The 18,734-nt window shown below is 43.0% G+C and overlaps 1 protein-coding gene across 1 annotated transcript in view; it reads right to left on the bottom strand.

Annotated features, from left to right (window-relative positions):
• Positions 1-64: 64 nt before the first annotated feature.
• hip1rb (huntingtin interacting protein 1 related b) overlaps positions 65-18,734 on the bottom strand; it is a 21,893-nt gene continuing 3,223 nt past the window's right edge. The window contains exons 2-32 of the mRNA XM_080004445.1: positions 14,281-14,344; positions 13,932-14,074; positions 13,693-13,749; positions 13,309-13,389; positions 13,105-13,181; positions 12,562-12,623; positions 11,478-11,618; positions 11,313-11,370; positions 10,371-10,446; positions 9,963-10,130; positions 9,518-9,573; positions 9,363-9,435; positions 8,717-8,900; positions 8,522-8,610; positions 8,298-8,414; positions 8,062-8,163; positions 6,852-7,046; positions 6,200-6,347; positions 5,573-5,659; positions 5,361-5,468; positions 4,566-4,702; positions 4,293-4,403; positions 4,121-4,179; positions 3,863-3,893; positions 3,277-3,339; positions 3,040-3,140; positions 2,365-2,470; positions 1,822-1,945; positions 1,650-1,711; positions 1,041-1,277; positions 65-934 (exon numbers count right to left, since the gene is read on the bottom strand). Of these exons, the coding sequence (XP_079860571.1) occupies positions 926-934; positions 1,041-1,277; positions 1,650-1,711; positions 1,822-1,945; positions 2,365-2,470; positions 3,040-3,140; positions 3,277-3,339; positions 3,863-3,893; positions 4,121-4,179; positions 4,293-4,403; positions 4,566-4,702; positions 5,361-5,468; positions 5,573-5,659; positions 6,200-6,347; positions 6,852-7,046; positions 8,062-8,163; positions 8,298-8,414; positions 8,522-8,610; positions 8,717-8,900; positions 9,363-9,435; positions 9,518-9,573; positions 9,963-10,130; positions 10,371-10,446; positions 11,313-11,370; positions 11,478-11,618; positions 12,562-12,623; positions 13,105-13,181; positions 13,309-13,389; positions 13,693-13,749; positions 13,932-14,074; positions 14,281-14,344 (3,126 nt within the window). The 3' untranslated portion in view covers positions 65-925. The remainder of the gene's footprint in view (positions 935-1,040; positions 1,278-1,649; positions 1,712-1,821; positions 1,946-2,364; positions 2,471-3,039; positions 3,141-3,276; positions 3,340-3,862; positions 3,894-4,120; positions 4,180-4,292; positions 4,404-4,565; positions 4,703-5,360; positions 5,469-5,572; positions 5,660-6,199; positions 6,348-6,851; positions 7,047-8,061; positions 8,164-8,297; positions 8,415-8,521; positions 8,611-8,716; positions 8,901-9,362; positions 9,436-9,517; positions 9,574-9,962; positions 10,131-10,370; positions 10,447-11,312; positions 11,371-11,477; positions 11,619-12,561; positions 12,624-13,104; positions 13,182-13,308; positions 13,390-13,692; positions 13,750-13,931; positions 14,075-14,280; positions 14,345-18,734) is intronic.

Here is an 18,734-nt window from a genome sequence, read left to right as displayed (position 1 = left end):
AGACATTTAACCATAAACATTTGTTTATTCAGAATCATCACATTTACACTTATTACAAGGAGAAACCACCTTTATCTTTACTAAAATATATTAATAGATCTGAATGTATAAAGACATTTGACAGAACATAAGACGCATTCTAAGAGCCTTTAAAGAAATCCTCCCAGAGGCAAAAGAAGAATTAAACACCATAAGCATAGAATAAACCCAACTTTCCAGAGAAGACAAACTGACTCACAAGTAAACTTACACCCACAACATTTGTGCTTGTGTCAAGTCTAACAATATAAATGTAATGATTTTCTGTCCTGCGCCCTGCACCCCCCCAACATTTCAGAGTGACATTCAAGCTGAGCATTAGAACTGACATGAGTCGCATGCAGTAATGTCTACCGCCAGTCTCTGCAAAAAACATTAAGTCTGTGTGTGAAGTGAATTTTAAGGCGTTAAGAGCACCCGGCATGGCATGAAACAGGTTTACATAGAGAAAACACTTTGTTTTGACCCTACAAAACAGCAGGCTCCACCAACCTTGTTCTCCCGAACCTAATGGCTGTGACCAACATATGTTGCCGTTTTGCAGGTATTACAATATTCTTATCCTAAAAGCATTGGTGTCTCGTCATCTGAATTGTCATTGACAGTTAAAAAAAAAAATAGTAATAATAATAGTTGCATGGCATGAAAGAATGAAACTGTCCTTCCTTTGTTGCTCTAGTCTTATTTAAAATAAGGATGCTACTATCTTGATGGTACACATTACAATCTTAAAAAAACAGCAGCACATAGGAATCAAGGGTCTAAATATAATATGATTTAAGAGGAGGCAGGGATTGTCAGTGTGCCGCTTAAAAAGCTCAACAAAGTTGGTGTTGCTCAGGTCCAGTGCTCCAACCATCAGACATCTGCTCTTCTTTTCAGCTCTTCATTTAAACTACAAAGAAAATGAAAAAGTAATTTATGTTTATGTAGTTTCATCAAATGTTATCAAGCAGTAACCCCCCCAACTTCTGAAAACCTAGTGCACGAGTGCCTCTCACCATATTCTTGGGTGGGAGGTGAGGTTTCTGGGCCAAGGCAGGTTTCCTCATGGTGGTGAGGGCAGGCTTGGTTGGTTTGGGGGAGGAATGTGCGGCGTGGGCTGATGAGGAGCTCAGTCCGTTCCCGTCTGAAGCCTCCTCCAGTGGAACCCCCGCAATTTCATAATGCTTCTTTCTCAGCTCGCCGAGACGCAGCCGCTCATTTTCGAGCTGACTCTCCAGTTCCAGAAGCTTGACCTGATGGGTGGAAGAAGTGAGAGGAAATCAGCGCGTGTGCTTGCCCACGGTCTAGTCTGTGCTAGTTTATAGAAAGAAATACATGAAAAAACGAAAAACCAACAGTCCCTTAGCAAGAGCAATGTATCCTGGAACGTCCCCTTAACTTGTGATTAATTTCATTAGCCTTAACTGCTTGACTACAAATGCATATCACTAGAAACAAACAAAATATATTTGCTAAACCTTTCCATCTGGACTAAAAAAACAATAATAATAATAAAAAAAAAAAAGACCAGAGGTGGCCTTTTAATGGTAAATTTAATTTCAAATTTAATTTGAAATCGATTTTCTTCTAAATCACATCGCAAACTACTTGACGGGTGCACTTGCCTGTGACTCCATTTCCTCCCTTCTTAACTTGATCAGAGACATGCCAGAGAAGTCCATGGTATCTGCGGATAACAAGTGTAAATTTGAAAACGCAAAATGGTTTTGGGTGCCGGTCGTACAGCGCTAGTAAAGAATAATGCGTCGCTCATGCCAGGGATCTCGCTCGACTCACCCTTCTCCTCCAGGTGCTCCTGTCCCGTCCTGGTGGAGGCTACCACGTTTGCCGCCATCTCGTTGACGTGGCGAGACGCCTGCTGCAGAACTGGCAGCTTCCTGCTGTGGCGATCTGCCTTCACCTGGGCACAAGAAAAAATAAAAATAAATAAAAGTGACAGTGTAGAATTAAGACCAGTTGGGCAGCCACTCGCAGTAAACCAGGCACTCAATATAGGACAAAAGGTGATGCATGACACCATGGATAGAAATGAACATTTATCAAAAAATAATATTATTTTAAAGTGAAATTGAAAATGAAATTATAAAAAAGGAGCGAGCGACGCGTCACCTTTGTACTCAAAGTTAATAAAGATAAAGACGTGCAATCACCTCCGGAAATTAATGAGATCACCACAGTGACTCATAAAAACAGACTCTTGATTTTTTCTTTTTCCTCAATGTCCTTGTTGCGTGTCAAGAATGAGATGTGAGTTTAGAAAGGTCAATTTGGAAACTAATGAGCCGGTGCCTGTGTGTGTGTGCGTGTTCCCCTTCTCACCTTGGAGGCGGCGACCAGCTGTGCCGTGCTGGCAGCTATTTCGTGGGAGCAAACGATCAACTCCTCGTACTTCCCCGTGTGTAGAACCACCTTGTCAGCAGACTCCCTGTGTGGGGGGGGCGGCAGAGGAGTCACGTCAGACTGTCCAGCGTCAGTCACTTCACTCTCTGCCACGTTCATGCCTGAAGGACCACGCAATCCACTAGAAGGAAGGACTGGTATCCTTTACTTAACTAGAAATGTGAAGATGAGCGACTCAAAGTAAAAAGTACTCTGCTCTACATTTCATTAAATACAAATATTGCATGTAATCAAGTACAGTACTTGAGTACAGTGTTCATCCTGGCATTACAAAATGAAATTCAACTACTTTTTTTGTATTTTGAACGACTTCCCTTAAAACATTTTTTTTTCTTTTTTAATTCTGATCTTTATTAATCAAAATATAATCACACACACTTAACATTTCCCTGGCATAATCGATGTCGTAAAAGCCATTCTGGAAATGTTTTTATTACGTTACGATTTAAATAACAAAAACCAGACGGCTGCGGCTTTCAATGATCTGCCCCCCCTCCCCAGAACCTTTCAAGCACCTGGTAAGAAACCTGTGAGTAAAAGTACTCAACTACTTTCCATTCTTGACACCAACATGTCACCTAATCCTAAACTTACACCATCTGTGTGGCTCCCCATCCTACCGCCTTGGAGGCGGAGATCAGGCCCTCGGTCCAGCGAGAATTCCTGGCGTAGAACTCTTTAATGCTCGCTGCCCCCTTTAACGAGAGAGAGCGAGAGAGAGAACAAGGACAAATTTGGTCACGGTGTGATGCAAGGCACAAAAAAAAATTCTTCCCAACAAGGAGTGAACAAGCTGTCCCTTTTGTCGCTATTAAAAACACTATGTCTCACCCTCCCACTCTCAACAATCTCCTTCTGCAAGTCTGTGGAGGCCAGGATCAGCATGCGGATCGCCTGGAGAATTAAACAAGAAAAAAAAAAAAAAAAAAAAAAAAAAACGACAAAACATTATCACAGGAAAGCGGAGGAGTGAAAATTAAATACATGGGTTTGGAGCTTTAAAAATAAATATAATATGAGCGTTTGAAGACGATATCTTCATGACCATAAGTTTTGAGACATCCAGAAACCCGCCTTTCCGTTCCATGTTACTACTGATCTACTCCCAGAAGGTTCTCTTATTAATGTCCGCTATCGTGCCCCTGCCCCCAGACTCTACCACTGGTCATTTTAATTGTATTATTGTAGAGGCCTAGTCAGAAGATGACACCCAACCCTTGTCCTATACGCATTTCTGTTCATGCCACAGACTCTTGCACTTCTCCAGTGTACCCTTAACAAGTAGTACTTTGACTAATTTCTCTGCACTCATCCGTGATCTGAGCTGACGGACGAGGGCCTGACCCAGAGAGAAAATCTTCCGCACGTTGATTATGACAGTATAGTACAGTTAATTATATCATCATCAGTTATCTACCTTCATCAAGTCTGTGCAGCTGTTGAGGATTCTGAAATGCAAAGACAAATTATTATTATTTTTTTAAAATGTGGATTGACTTGATTTAACCTCACAATATTAAGGAAAATGTTCACATAAGCAAAGAGCAATGCTTAAAACATGAAGGTATGGGTCATTATTTTTGTCTGCGGACCAGCCCCACTCACATTAACTCTTAACTAAGATAAACAAATTCCAATCGAAAACAAAAAATAAATAAATCAACAAACAACGTACCTCTCATTGACTTCTAGTTTTTCTCCCGACGTGTCCTCTCGTGCCTGATTCATCATCTCCTGTACAAAGACCCACATAGGAATCATCAGTGAAGGTGGTCGGATTGAGAAACGTTTCAAAGAACTGCGTATAATTTGAGCCCATTAGGGTTCATTAATTTTTCAACGCTCACATCAATTCTTCGGACTGCCTCCTCGATAGCTGCCGATGTCGCTGCCATCTCCTTGTCCACCAGATCTCCCAGCTCATCCTGTCGCACATCCATGCCTTTGGGACGCAGCTCCTGGATAGGAGGGACAAAATAAAATCGTTGAGTCACCACAACACAGACGAGAAACAATTAAAAAACAACCCAGGAATGTAAGATACATTTCCGCCCGTTCCATTCACCCTCTGGTTGTTTTAGCTGCCGGTGCCCTTCTACGAACCACCCCGAGTCTCTCACCTGGCCCAAGTGGAGGATCTTTTGAATGATTACTCGGATTGAGGCTGGATCGGCTCGCTGCAGGGTGGCCTTTGCCTTCAACTCCTTTAAGAACTGCAGACTTTGAGTTGCACAGTCTCTGCAGTTCTCCGTCAGTCCTGCAAGTAGTGAAGGTGCAGCGAATAGTCGCCCCGTTTACACGTGGTATTAACATGAGATCTGCATCCAGATTAGCTATAACCACATTGTGTGTGTGTGTGTGTGTGTGTGTGTGTGTGTGTGTGTGTGTGTGTGTGTGTGTGTGTGTGTGTGTGTGTTAACGCAATCTGATTTCGATCTGGAGTAGCCAGATAAATCCGAATGACTTTAACCCCGCAAGTCAGTGCCCGTGGACGTCCTCCTCCATCAGTGGGAGGCGGCAAGACACCGCACCTTTGAAATGATTCCGTTAGCGAGGAGGTGTCTTGACAAGCCGGCCGCATTTACACTTGAGTCATTTGCGGCTACCGTGCATCTCAACCAACCCCCTGAGGTTTGAGTGTTTGGATCACAGCACGTTCTAAATGCTTAGTGAGGGTGTTTACACTTTTATTTCTATGTGGTTGTTCCGTATCCAATTACAAGCCCATCACATTGGACGCATGTTAATTTCAGATCATACTGTGAAATGTTAAACCCCACCTGAAATATGACACTTTTTCTGTTGGTTTATGCATGTTGGGAATAATGAAGTTCAGTATTTGTTTAATCCATCTACAACTCTTGTTAGAATAAGTGAGCTGATAAAAAAAGCCAATATTTGCCAATATTCCTTACGGTCAGCGTGATCAGTGGGTGCCATATGCGCCGTAGCACTGCCATTTATAATGGTATCGGAAGTCAAGTGGGAGAACTGCGTCAGAGCCCTCACCAACCCTCCAGCATCTGGTGAACAGAGCAAAGAGAGAGAGAGGAAATGGAGAAGTTGATCATTGACAGACATAACCAAACAATCAGATATTTTTGTGAAACCTAAAATAGCGACTTACCTCCCATGTTTCCCAGATAGTCCGCGTGGCCCTTTTTCACCTTGTCGATGGAACCCAACGTGGCCTCCGCTCGACTTATGAGGTAGTCTGTAAACACGAGAGAGAGACGTGCTCTACTGACCCCAGGTCTTGCCAATAATATAGAATGTGCCGAAAACAACTGTAGTAAGCTTCCTCACTGCCAGTTTAAGTTACGCTCTTCAAGCGGCTCCAAAGTTCAGGGTAAGTGTGAGTCGTTTACGTCAAGGTCACTTCAATTAATACCAACATTTAAAATGAAATATAAAGATGCATATATTGGTTAGCTATCACAGGCTAGGAAAGGTGAGAGCTTTCTGAAAAATTCAGAAAGCTCTCATCTAATCATTTCAAAAGTGCCACACATGTCGCCGGGAGAAGTTCATGCATAAGTTGCATGTTTTGTCACGGGGCTTGTTATTTCAGGTGGTTTTAGAATGAGGTGACGTTAGGACACAGAGTTTGTCCATTCTGGATTGTATACACATAATGGGCCTAATCATAACTGATTCATCTTTCTTGCTTTTTATTCAAACTGTTTAAAAACAAATCCACATGCCATTCTGAATCCACATGCATAGTTGTAATAACAGAGAAGCAGCGCCTGACCTGGGGAGCTGGTGCAGCGTATGTGCAGGGGGTCGTCCAGTTTGGCCACAGCGTCCTGGATGATGTTCTCGGCCTCTGAGACCGTTCCCTGCAGAAGAGCGAACTGCTCCTCCAGGAGCTTCTGCTGTAGCTGCTCCTCGCGACTTGACTACGGACGCACAAAGTCACAGTTAACACACACACACACACACACTTCTTGGTTTACAATATACTGCCTACTTTACAGAGATTTTGTACAACAAATAAAGGTAAGTGCAGGAGAGAAATTTTCCAAGTGTTTCATTACTTGATCTAAATGTTTGATTGCCAGTAGTAGGCTCCTGCACTAATCCACAAGCGCTCATCCAATTGCACTGCAATAGTCAGCTGTGTGCTTATGTTAAAACAAGCTTGTTGACAACTACAACTTTGCCCGATCTGTGCTAATCCCTTGTCGCAAATGTTTTGGAAATAACGCCAACTGAGAAAAACTAATAATGAAGACAAACTTAAGCTGATCGCACCCTTTTAAACGTATATACAACTTAGGTTCTTTGCAATCATTCACTGCCTTGGACTCTGTCATAGAAAGCTCCACAGGGGTTTAGTCTCTGCAGAGGAGCAACACAACGACATGCGGTGGAGGACAGACGCTGCCGGGCCCGGCTCTGACCTTCTCCTGCAATTTGCCCTGCAGCTCCCCCAGCTCCCTGACGCTCTTGTCCCTTTCCTGCTGAAGCGAGGACTGCTGCACCTGCGCAGACTGGCGCAATGACGACAGCTCCGCCTCCTTCTCGCTCACAGAACGCATCAGACGCTCTTTCTCTGCCTGCAAAGCTGTGATCGAGCTGTTCAGCTGCTCCCCAGTCTGGAAGAAGCAGAGGGGGAAAAGGTTAGAACCCCAGAGGAGGGAAGATGGCAGTCTGGTGGATCGATTAAAGGGGGGCAGATAATGCTCCTTTTGAACAAGTTAATGGTCTGTGAGGTCTACACAAATATGTTTTTAAAGTTTTTTTTCCTCAAAATACCACTCAGGTTATGCATTCCAGCCATTGAAACACGCCTCCAAACCATAGTGTTACGAAACTGGCTTTTTTTGTGGGTTGTGTGAGCCAATGGGGTTTGAGCTTTACTCCCGATTCTGTTCCTTTCATTGATTTTGTCTTATCCGTACACTTAAATCAATTTCTGTACAAATTTGAGGCAAGAAATAAGCAATCCAGTTGCATTTGGAATCTTCACTTATTCTAGACCGACAAGGCCTAATTCGTTCCGACTTTGGTTGCTGTGCTCCAGGCTTGTGGGGGACATGGACACCGCGACTCACGGACACGGGGATTTTTGTTTTCATGTTAGTTTCAGAAAATAAAATGAATAAAATACATCTACAATAAAAACACACTATTTCTATTGGTTTTGTTTAGAGAAATGCACAGCTTACAGTCTTTGTACTTTTTTTTGTAGACAGCAGAATTATTTTTTAAACACTTGCATTTCCATCGTCTGCAGTTAACTGACAGCTGGTATTAATTCATCTTCTTTAAAGATTTGTTTGCTGAGTTACTCAGAAGGGGGGGCGGTTCTAATCCTACTGTGGGCCCTGTTACAAAGGGTACAGAAAATCTGATCGGGGTGTTTTCTGACGAAGGCTGCCCACAAAAAACAGATTGAGTCTTATCACACAGTTTGTGTGTTAACAGGCTCATTAAAGACCCAAATGTATGTGCACAAGCACTGAAAAAGTGAGTTTTGCATAAAAGGTCCCATTTAAATTTCTGAAAGAAACTCCATCCACAAATGTGGAGTATGGCATCTCACCAGTTGTATTTTGCCAAACTGAAACCTTCACGACATTATCATGAAACATGTGCACGCTCGCTCACCTTCTCGTTGCTCTGCAGACTTGACTTCATGCGCGTCATCTCTGCTAGCTTCTCCGTCAGCTCTCTCCTCAGCTTCTCCATCTCAAACTTCTGCTCTTCCACCTGTGGTTCAGAAGAGCAGAAAAACAAAAAAAAAAAAAAGACAAAAAAAAAACCAACACATTACTTCAGACCCAACTTCTCAAAGATGGCCAGAGCAGAGCAAAGCAAATGCACAGACGCCACACACCACTGACCTTCATATCAGCCTCCTGTCGGATCCTGTCCACCTCAAACGACAACTGCTGCTTGGTTCGCGCCACCTCCTCCTGGGTCTGCTGGGTGGCGGACAGCATCTTCACCGTGTCCGCGCTCTGCAGGCAAATCGACAAATCAACACCTTTACATTGCACCTCACGTGTACAAGAGCTGATAGCCCATTTGAAACATTCAAGACTATTTTTAAGCGGCGTGCCTGTACCTTCCTGAGCAGCTCAGCGTGGCTTGCCACCAGCTCCGTGTGCTTCTCCTTTAGCTTGTTGTAACGTTGCTCAGTTGCCTGGGATCTTTCTGCGCAAAAAAAAAAAAAAAAAAGATTTAAAAAGAGTTTGCCGATATTCCAGTTTGGAAAATCTGTTTGCAGAAGAAACAGTGTGTGACAAAGAGCAACCCTCACTTTCTGCCTCGATGAAGGTGGTCTGCAGGCCTTCGTGCTCTGCGTTCCGACGGCGCGTGGCCTCCAGTTCCATACGCAGCTGCTCATTTTCCACCAGGGCGCGCTGCTTCTGTGCCCGCTGCTCTTCCAGCTCCGCCTCCAGGCTGTTGATCTGGGATTTGAGTTGGGTGATGTAGCGCTGGGCCTACGGGGAGGGATGGAGAGGGGTCATCTTTGTACAGAATCTCACCAGTTAAACAGAGGAAAACTCTAGAACGTTGAGGCCGTGCTCAGGATAAGGAGATTAATACACAAACATTTGAATGTCAGCAGAGTGAAATGTTGCAGATGCAGCAGGAACATATTTCCATTCTTAAATTACCCATAAATAAAATAAATTACCACAATTTTACATCACACGTACACACTGGCCACCTACAGAATAGAGAGCAGCGGGACACAGATTGTCAGCTAGATCGGAAACCATGACGGGAGAAGCACACAGGGAAACCTCCATCACTTCCTTCGCCACTCTATGTTAAGGATACATGCTACATTCCACATGGGAAGGGCAGTATTTGCATCCACCCAACATATGACCCATCAATTACAGTCATTCGAGTCGCACGCCTGAACACTTGTGCAGCTCCGTAGAGTTGCTCCGTACCTCCGCTTTGACTCTCTCCAGCTCTGCCCTCAACATGTCCAGGTCCCGCTTGAGGCTCTCGATCTGGAGATCCCTGCAGAACCAGACCATGCACCGTCACCGACAGGAATATTCCTCAGGCAGATAAACAACAGGGCAACTGCAGGGAAACTCACCGGTCATCAAAGCCTCCATTGGGGGGTCCAAAGGCCTGATCAAATATGTCAAACTGCTGAATGGAAAGAAAGAAAACAACAAATGAATAAATGTATAAATAAATAAATAAAAACAAACATAAAAACCAAATTGTATTTAGTAAATGTTTCTTTGCAGTCGGGATATAATGATACAGATAATGGTGTGGGCATGATCTCAGGCTATAATAGGGTGTATATTCCAGAGAATATCTTATTCCCCAATAAAAAAAATCTGATACCAATAGCGATAAGAAATATGATGGATATTAAAGAAAATGAACGTAATCATTACATTATAATGAGCCCTAAACTAACAGTATAACCGCATCGGCCAAACCTAAGAGTTCCTAAGTAAACTGGGGAGTTAACAACATTTTATTATTTCGTTTTTTACACCATGCGTATAAGCAGCCATGGGACGTACCTGCGGTTGAGCCTGCACGCTGGACGTGGTGGCGTTGCTGACCTCGATCAGCGGTTCAGGCTCGTCGTCGTCGTCATCCTGCTGCTCGGGTTCATCTTCGTCGGGTATCACGACCACGGGCTTGACGTGCTTCGCCAGTGAGGCTGCGTGCAGGAAGTTAGGAGGGGACTAGGATGGAAGACAGACAGGAAGGACACACAGGTTGGGACCGGCACCACTAATCGCACGTTCACGGTTACATCTTCCACAGATATTTCCTCGCACTTCACAGGTAACGTGGACTTCCCGACAACCTCCATGAGCAATGACAGTGACTTTAAGGTGCTGTATGCACGACATCCAATACGATGTAGTCTTATTGGATTTGCTTATTTTGTACAACCCAAGCCAAGGTTCTGTTTCTCTTACATCAGGCAGCTTTGGAATCTGGATCAGTCTCTTGAAGAACAGCATGTCTCTGGCTTTGTTGAAGAAGCTCTTGAGACTGCGGAACGATGAACACCACATTTACCAAACACATCCTCACTTTGTATTCTTCAGTTTAATTATTCATATCCCTTTTACTGTAACAAAGAAAATCCATATAGAGTTATACTGGAATTGGTGTCAGAATAAAGATTTAACAAAATTCATGAAATTAGTTAATATAAGATAAAACTTTATTAATAATATAAAAAATATATATGTACACATCTATAAACAGAAGTCATCATATTAACTTGGGAGCCCAATATTGGCAGCAGGCTGTACGCTAAAATAAAGTATGTATGTATCCTGCATAAATATATAGTCAATTGGAAATAATATGGAGGATTATTTAAAGCAGCTTTGGGTGAAATTCTGTTTCTACAAAACAGTGAATGGTGAGAAAATAAATAAATTAATTAAAACACGAAAATCAAAGACCACTGCCCAGAAGCTCCTCCTCGTCACTAACTTCCCTGACTTTTCAATGAATAAACACAAATCCAGTACAAAGTGACTTGGGGAAGGAGCCAACAAACAAACAGAGCAATCGAACCAGCAATGAACAAATATTTTCTGTTTGAGTGGCTACCTTATTTATAATTTGTTAATAAACTTCACGTGTTAGCATTAATTCTGTTGTTATTTGGAGCGCACAGAAAATTTCGGCAAATGTCCCGTGGCTCGGGCAGCCCTTTTCTGCAGGAATGTGACAGTGACCTGTGACACACCCTTCACAAAAGAAGGGGGCGGCGGTTATGTGAATATTTGCATCAGTTTAGAGTGAGACAGGCTTACATTACAGCTTCCCCATGACATAATAACCCTCTTTAACAGCTGCGCCACTCTTAATGTGTCCTTAGCCTGCGGCCTTGGGTAACCTACCTGTGAAACTGGTCGTGGAACCGATCGCGGTGTCCTTGTAGAGTGTCCGGAGGGAGACCTACAATTCACCAAGTTATTTGTATTCATTTTTGATAATAACACGATTACTACCGTTTCTAAACACGCTCTGGATTAAATTGTAATGTACGTTTCACTTGCACTCACAGGAATGAAGCTTGAAGAGCAGCTTGACAGTGAAGTGATAAAGGTGACTGCAGTCCTGGATGACCTGGATGAGCGGAGCCAGGCGGCACTGGCCCGACGTGAGGGTGGAGATGGCGATGGAGGTGTTGAGCTGCCGAAGCACTGAGGAAAGATTTAAACGAGAACATTACCAAATTAGTTCGCGGAAGGCATTGACAAGCGACTGGTCCAAAAAGATGACCCAGAGGTAATAGTGCACAGGTCCAGAACGCATCTCTTCTCAAACACTGAGATAGATGGATATGCATTTTATTTCTCCCTGGAGGGAAGTCTTAGCCTGGGAACCAGAGGAATCTGCGAGTTCATGTTTCATTTGCTCTGCAGAGTACATCTGGCCACCCTCCCACTCAAGCCAATTTCCACCCAACTTTGCCAGCGTCGGGCCAATCACAATGGTTTGTCTAATATGGGACGGTATATTTTCTCTAATAAGCTCTTGTAGATAAGATGTGTTTGCCATTTGCCATAAATAGAAAGTTAGCAATAGATCTCTGATTAGCCAAACCAATGAAATACACATACTGTTTATTCTTATAACGGTAGAAAAAAGCAGAGGGAGATTTAGCAAACGTGGCAGGTTTGGACAAAGGCCGTGCACTGTATACTGTGTGAACCAAGGAAGGAAGGAGGGCTGGCAGACTGTTTACTGTAAAGTTACGAGGTTTGTTTATGGCTGCTCAAAGCGGGATCCTAAGGCTACGCCCTCTGGGGAAGGGAGGCGTGTGACATTACTGCCAAATCACAGGAAATCAGACTAATGTGCTCTAATTGCAGGCCTTTCCTTTTTCAGGAAGCAACTTATTTAGGACAAAACACTGAGAAATTTGTTCTAAATGATGTCGGCAAGTAAGAGATTACATTGGGATTACTCTAGTGCATGTGAAAACACGTCTTCGTTAGAAGTCAAGCAAGCCTTCACAACAAAAGTTAATTTCCCCTGGAAACATAAATAAACAATGTGAGCGGACCACAGCCCGATACTGTAGCTCAGGTTCCCCGCCCTGTGATAGGGAGGGTGGAGGTAAGGTAGGAATGGGGCTTTCACCTGTCTCCGCCAGCCTCAGCTCTGTGTCCATGTAATCAAACACCTCCACTGTGAGCTGGAACCTACAGGATGGGAATAGATACCCTTTTTAGCAAGAAAAGGGCCTCGCTAAGGTACAATGGTAATGGTGTTCAGTATCGGAGGCCTGCAGTTTGACCGTTTATTTTGGGAGTAGGTTTGGTAGAAGTGGATTATATGTGAGAGAACAGCCTTCTCAAAGAAAAATGTTTAAAAAATATATACTCTTATCTGTTATTCTATTTGAATTTCCCTGCTTAGAGAATAAAGAAATCAATAGAAAAAAAAATAGAAAAAAAAGAACTGTAATGTGATAAATTAAAAAAATATCATTTTACAGTTGGTACATATATTTACATAGATCGGTTAAAAAAAAAGAAAAAATTTAAAATAATTTGATTACGTTAAATATATGAGTAATTGCCTGAACATAATTCAATACAGCTGAATATTGAATAAAAATAGATTTAAAAGAATAGATTAGAAGTCAGATTAGACCAATTTAACCCCCACAATGAGACTCACACATTGTTGATGTCCGTTCCTGCCGTTCGATCCAGCTCCTCGTCTGTGGTCTCCAGGTTGGGTCGGATTCCTGAATGCTGGATTTAGGTATACTGTATTTCAGGTCTCTTTGTGCCACTGAGATTTCACTTCATTTTATTTCAGCATTGATCTGGGGAAAAATTTGTAAAGTCGCCTCCCTCATTATAGATATTTTTTTTTTACCTTAACATGGAACTCCATCTTTGTACAGAGCAGCTTAGTGTACAGAGATACCAGCTGTCCGTATTTGTCATGGAGGTTGCCCTGGAAACAGGCACAATTTGCAAGCATTAACTTATCTCAACAGCAGTTTGGGAAAAGAATAAATAAATAAATAAAAAATCTCTAATCTGTCCCTGCCAATCCCCCTCTGCTGTCTTATCTCTCAGTATCCAGAGATTAGAGTGAACTACGCAGGAAACATTAATAATAAATAAATAAATAAAAATAACACATTCAAAGAGTGATTTTCAAAGTGCAGCAAAAAGCACATCATTATATATTAGGCCAGATAAGAATCAGGTTAATTTAGTCCCGAGTGTCACAATTAGAAGAACACAGACTCACCCATAGCGACCCGATCTCCACCAGAGTGCTGTGATGCCTCATGCAGTCCTGTAGACTCTGAGGGGAGCAGCAAATGGAAATTATAATTAATGACCCAAATATTGATCGTAAAAGAGTCCATGATTTCAAACTGACTGGAGAATATATTTGCTGGGTAAAGTTGCAAATACAAGGAATTGTATCCACGTCAAAGTCCAAATCTATATCGCAAATCCTATTCCTATAAAAGGGGCACTCACATTGTGGTGGCCATCCCGCAGCACTTTGTGGAGCACGTGGCAGAACTTCCAGCTCAGGATGGCACTGCTGGCCAGAGGAAGGCCCAGAGCATAGGACCAGAAGGTGTATGCGCCCTTCTCCCTGTGGGTACCCAAAATGATCCCTGTCCCAGGAGTCAAGGAACAACCAAGATTGCAACAGCAGACTGACTGCGCGTAGTCATTTGTACTCAAAACATCTTTACGACACAATGGGTAGAAAGCAGTACAGTCCGTTTCATAAAGGCTACAATAGATATCGAAAATAAATACCGAAACTGATATTATATTAGCAGTGGGAAAGCAAATTCCTCAGATAAGGAAAGGATACGGCGTGCATGTTTCTCTTTCACAGGCGTCTCACTGGCGTTGATGGCCTTGCTGATGCTGCTCAGCTGGAACAGGAGAGAAAATATATATATATTTTTTAAAGACCGGAAAGAAGCACTCAATAGCAGAACACAGGAGAAAGTGGGAACAGCTTATTGTCCTGTGTCGCGCTGCATCCATGCCTCCTGTTTAATTAGTCATTTATGATCGGAACAAGGCAACACCTCTGTTTGGCTCATGTTCGTCCGCAGTGAGCTTGTGTACATTTTGTGAGGTGACCCTGGAGGGAAAAAGGTTGTTCAGTGAAACAAACAAGGAGCTAGTCTCCTCTCTGCTCCTATCAGCTGCAGTGCTTACACTAGACAAGGCGATGCCAGGGTCCGGTTGTAGTCGTCCAGACAACACCGGTGTCCACAACACCACACTCAACGATCATGAGAAACACTAAAAATTAAAACTTATGATAATAGACGGTGTTGTGACTGACAGGGAGGGGGTAGTAAAATAAATCTGACTTGACATATTGGAGTCGTTTTAGATGAGGATTTTAAACCACCCTGGGAAAATAATACTCTCAGAAAAGCTGAGTAGCGTCAGACAAACTTATCAGCTAGTCCATTTCCTTGGGCGTCATCCCTACTTTGATGATACGAGGCGTGTTGAGTAAATTCCAAACCCAGTCTTGCATAGCGGTGATTGTGGCGACAGCAAAAAAAAAAAAAAAAGGCAAATGATTTGTGAAACATGTCAAGAACATTCTGCTGGTTTTTCCTGTTCCTTAAATAGCTCGCGTGAAGATCCGCTGGAGTATTAATGAATTAAATTGGTGTTGCTACTCGGGCTCAAAGATCTGTGAAAATAATCGAATGGGATTTTTTTTAGACCAATATTGCGATTTAGTTTTGTATATATATTTTTCAAGTTCCTTATGTTCTGTATTATTCACTAAATACAAGCAATAAGTCATCCTACAGTATGACCAACACAACATTGGATACAGTCAACATATAAAATGCTCTTTCCTGCAGACGAGGCCCACGTGTCATCATGAAATTAGATGAATTGATATGAATAACATACAGTATCTTTGTTTAACAATTGAATTGTAAAAAGAAAAACCTTCAGTCACAGTAGAATACTGACTCATGCATCCACATACACGGAGCATCGCTGTGTGCTCAGAGACAGCTTTATGATTATTTAATACATAAAAAAACAAAACAAAGAGATGCATTATTCTGGAAGAGGATCCGTCCGGACTCTACGGGAGTTCGGGGCTCTACCAGCAGCACACGCCCTGCACAGCGCACCGTGGCCCAGGCCGGAGCACTGGGTCTCATCGGGAGGCACCGCAGAGGGTTAAATCGCTATAGGTGCGGGTCACAGATAAAGTGTCCCCATAACGCGCGGTTTCGTTCCATACGCACTTGTTTCGTTCCATAAGGAGACGTAAAATATAATTAAAACACACAGTTCTGGCGCACTGAACGCAGGCACCCAACCTCTGGTGCGCGCATCGTCGGAGACTGAGACAGGTGTGCCCCGATCTAACCCTCGCCGCGCTTTCCCCTCCCCCCCTGAATGACGCGCGAGGCGACCGCCTACCTCCCCTACTGGAAGAGCCAGTCCTGGACTACTGGTTAAATTGTGCAACATAAAAAAAATATATAACTTTTTTATAAACCGCAGGCTTTACGATTTTAAAATTGCGATGTCGGTTTGAATTCGATTAATCGTTCAGCCCTAGTTGCTACCCTTCTGTAGTCTACGTAAAACCAAACAGTTTTAGTTTAAACATGGCATCCACTGCCATTACACAGATGATAACGGCAGGAGCAAGGACACGGTCCCTCTACTTCCTGGTCGAGCCGGTCAAACGAGTGGAGCTGACAAAGGAAGCAGGAAGTAAAGAAAGGGAGACAGATAGAGTGGATCAACGGACTATGGGTGTATGTCCACCCAGGACACGTATTCTTAGTCTTTGGTTAACAGGACAACATGTAGGACGACCATACAAGACACGTGATACACCGTCAGCTTTATGTGGTCATGCTAAACTACAGTGTTGTCATTACTCATTATCTTCCCGACCTGGCTCAAACGGACGGATTTTGTTTGAGAAATAGACAGACATGGATATAAATCAGGATTTGTGCTCATAAATACAAAACCCTATGTTTTTCACAAATAAATGAATTAAGATACTTTAGACATGTGAGAAATCTTAGTCTAATCACAACTTTATACAACAAAATCTTAAAAAAACAACAACTTTATGATGTTTAGATGCAACTGAAACACAATAAAAGATAATTCATCCGGGCGATGATTCATCGCCCAGCTCTACATCATCGGTTTATAAAATACATTGAAATTAATTATGTCAACTGAGAAACTCAAAATGTAATGCCTGGCTCAAACAAAACGGAAATAAGATCGCTAAAAAGGTATATGAAAAGCCATATGAATGGGCCATCGTATTTCTTGCTTCAACACTGTGCAAGGTCAAACCTATTCAGAAAGGTTAAACATTTAAAAATAACTATATATTTTTAAAAAAAGAGTCAAACCCACACTAAACTATAGGAGAGGCTGAATTCCTCACCTCACTCTTTTGAAGAGTATTTACTTTAAAAGAACATAATACTAATCATACTAAATGGTCCAGCAAAGCATAAAAAAAAAAAAAAAACAACACACACACAAACCTTAAAGTTGGAGCTGCTATTGACATAGTGTCTGTAACTTCATACAAAGTGATTAGTGTTTCTGCAATCCATATCTATGTCCAACCACTGCAAGACAGCCATCTTCACCGTTTAATTGTAAATTATTACATAAGAGTAATCCAGCAGTAACACTACAGATTATCTTCTTCCAACTCAGCATAATTTTTTATATCCAAATTTATTAGATAACCTCTCAGTGTATATGTAACTGAAAGAGGCTCCCGTACACTGTCCAAACTTGCAATTAAAATACATTTATTAAATGAAGCAGCGTTTCAGCCAGGCACATATACAGTATAATTGCCCGATGGAGGTCATTGGACCAAAACCGCTTTTCTTTTTTGAATATTTTGAGGACTTCCAGTTCCTCTATCCGTTAACCTAGATTTGCGAAGAATGTTGATTTAATCTCGGTAGTTTGCTCATTTAAGCAGGAACGTACTGCCCAACCTTTTTCCTCAAACACATAATCAGACACTGTATCGGTGGCACAAGCCCCCACTAGGGCAAAAACCTATAAAGGCCTTATTCACACAAGAGTCAGCGCAGTCGACAAGTTAACATCTCCTTACCACCGCCACCTAAATACATAGGACCAAAAAACAAAGCACAGAAGGGCCACTGTGGGTGAGAGCTGACGTTCGGGGTAAGAGAGCGGTGCCCTGGTTAATAGAGACTCCCCCTCCTGCCGACGCAAATGAGGTGCTAGTCGCAGACTTACACAGGGCAAGTGCAACGGTCTAGGAATGGGAGGTGTCCGACAATGAGGGGTTTGTTATGGGGAGGAAGGACGACAGCTGGGGTAGAAGCTTGGGTTGGATGGGGGCCGTGCTCTGGCAAACAGTGCCTGGCAGAGAGGCCTCAACAGATGGCACCTGAACAGCATGGCTACAGGGGGGACTGCGAGAATACATTAAGAACGCCTATCCATAAAGCATGGCGGGAGAGAGAGAGAGAACAGTGAGTTTGACTTCTAAGGTCGAGTCAGAGAAGGACTGGGAGAGACGGAGAGAGTAAATACAGGCAGAGGATGGGAGAGCCTCACTTACTTTCATAGTCTACCATCTAATATGAACCAATACAGTGTAGACTTCAATCCCTTTTCTATTTCCACATTTATTCTAAAGTCTTTAGTTAATGTCCCCTGAATTCCATTAGCCACCTTTAAAGAGAGTTGGTACAAGTACACACACACAAGGATTGGTTGCCCTTGCTCAGGGACACAGGGAGTATTGAGCGTTCTCTGCATGAGTATCAAATTAGCGACCCTAGTGGGCAGCCTCACAGACGGACGTGGCAAAACCCTGAGAAAGCATCATTTCATAACTGACTTCTACAAGAAAAAAGAAAAAAGAAATAAAAGGAAGTGCAACGCTTGTTTCTTCAGCTTTGCTACAAAACACCGTACAAATAACCTAGACGGCTCGTGTCAGAACTTGGCCGTCACGCTCCAGACAGCGTGACCCCGTTGACTCCGTCACTGGACACAAGTTAGTGTTGCATCTACTTACAAACAGCAGTCCAAATCCCTTCACAGATGGAGAGGAAGGGAAGGCCTGACCTAATCCCCCTGGCCTGCCATCAGCCCTATTGCCAGCTAACACCCCAGTTGCCCTCTGACATTGAGGCATCGGTTACTGTACCTTGTCATCTCTGCCTTTCAGCAACGTGTCCATGTGCTTGGACATCCCTGGTGGAGGCCGGGTTTCATACTGGACACTGCGCT

This window comes from Zeus faber, assembly GCF_960531495.2.
Source record: "Zeus faber genome assembly, chromosome: 7".
NCBI lineage: Eukaryota > Metazoa > Chordata > Actinopteri > Zeiformes > Zeidae > Zeus > Zeus faber.
Note: the sequence above shows the minus strand (reverse complement) of the source record. Positions and strands in the feature narration are given on the sequence as shown.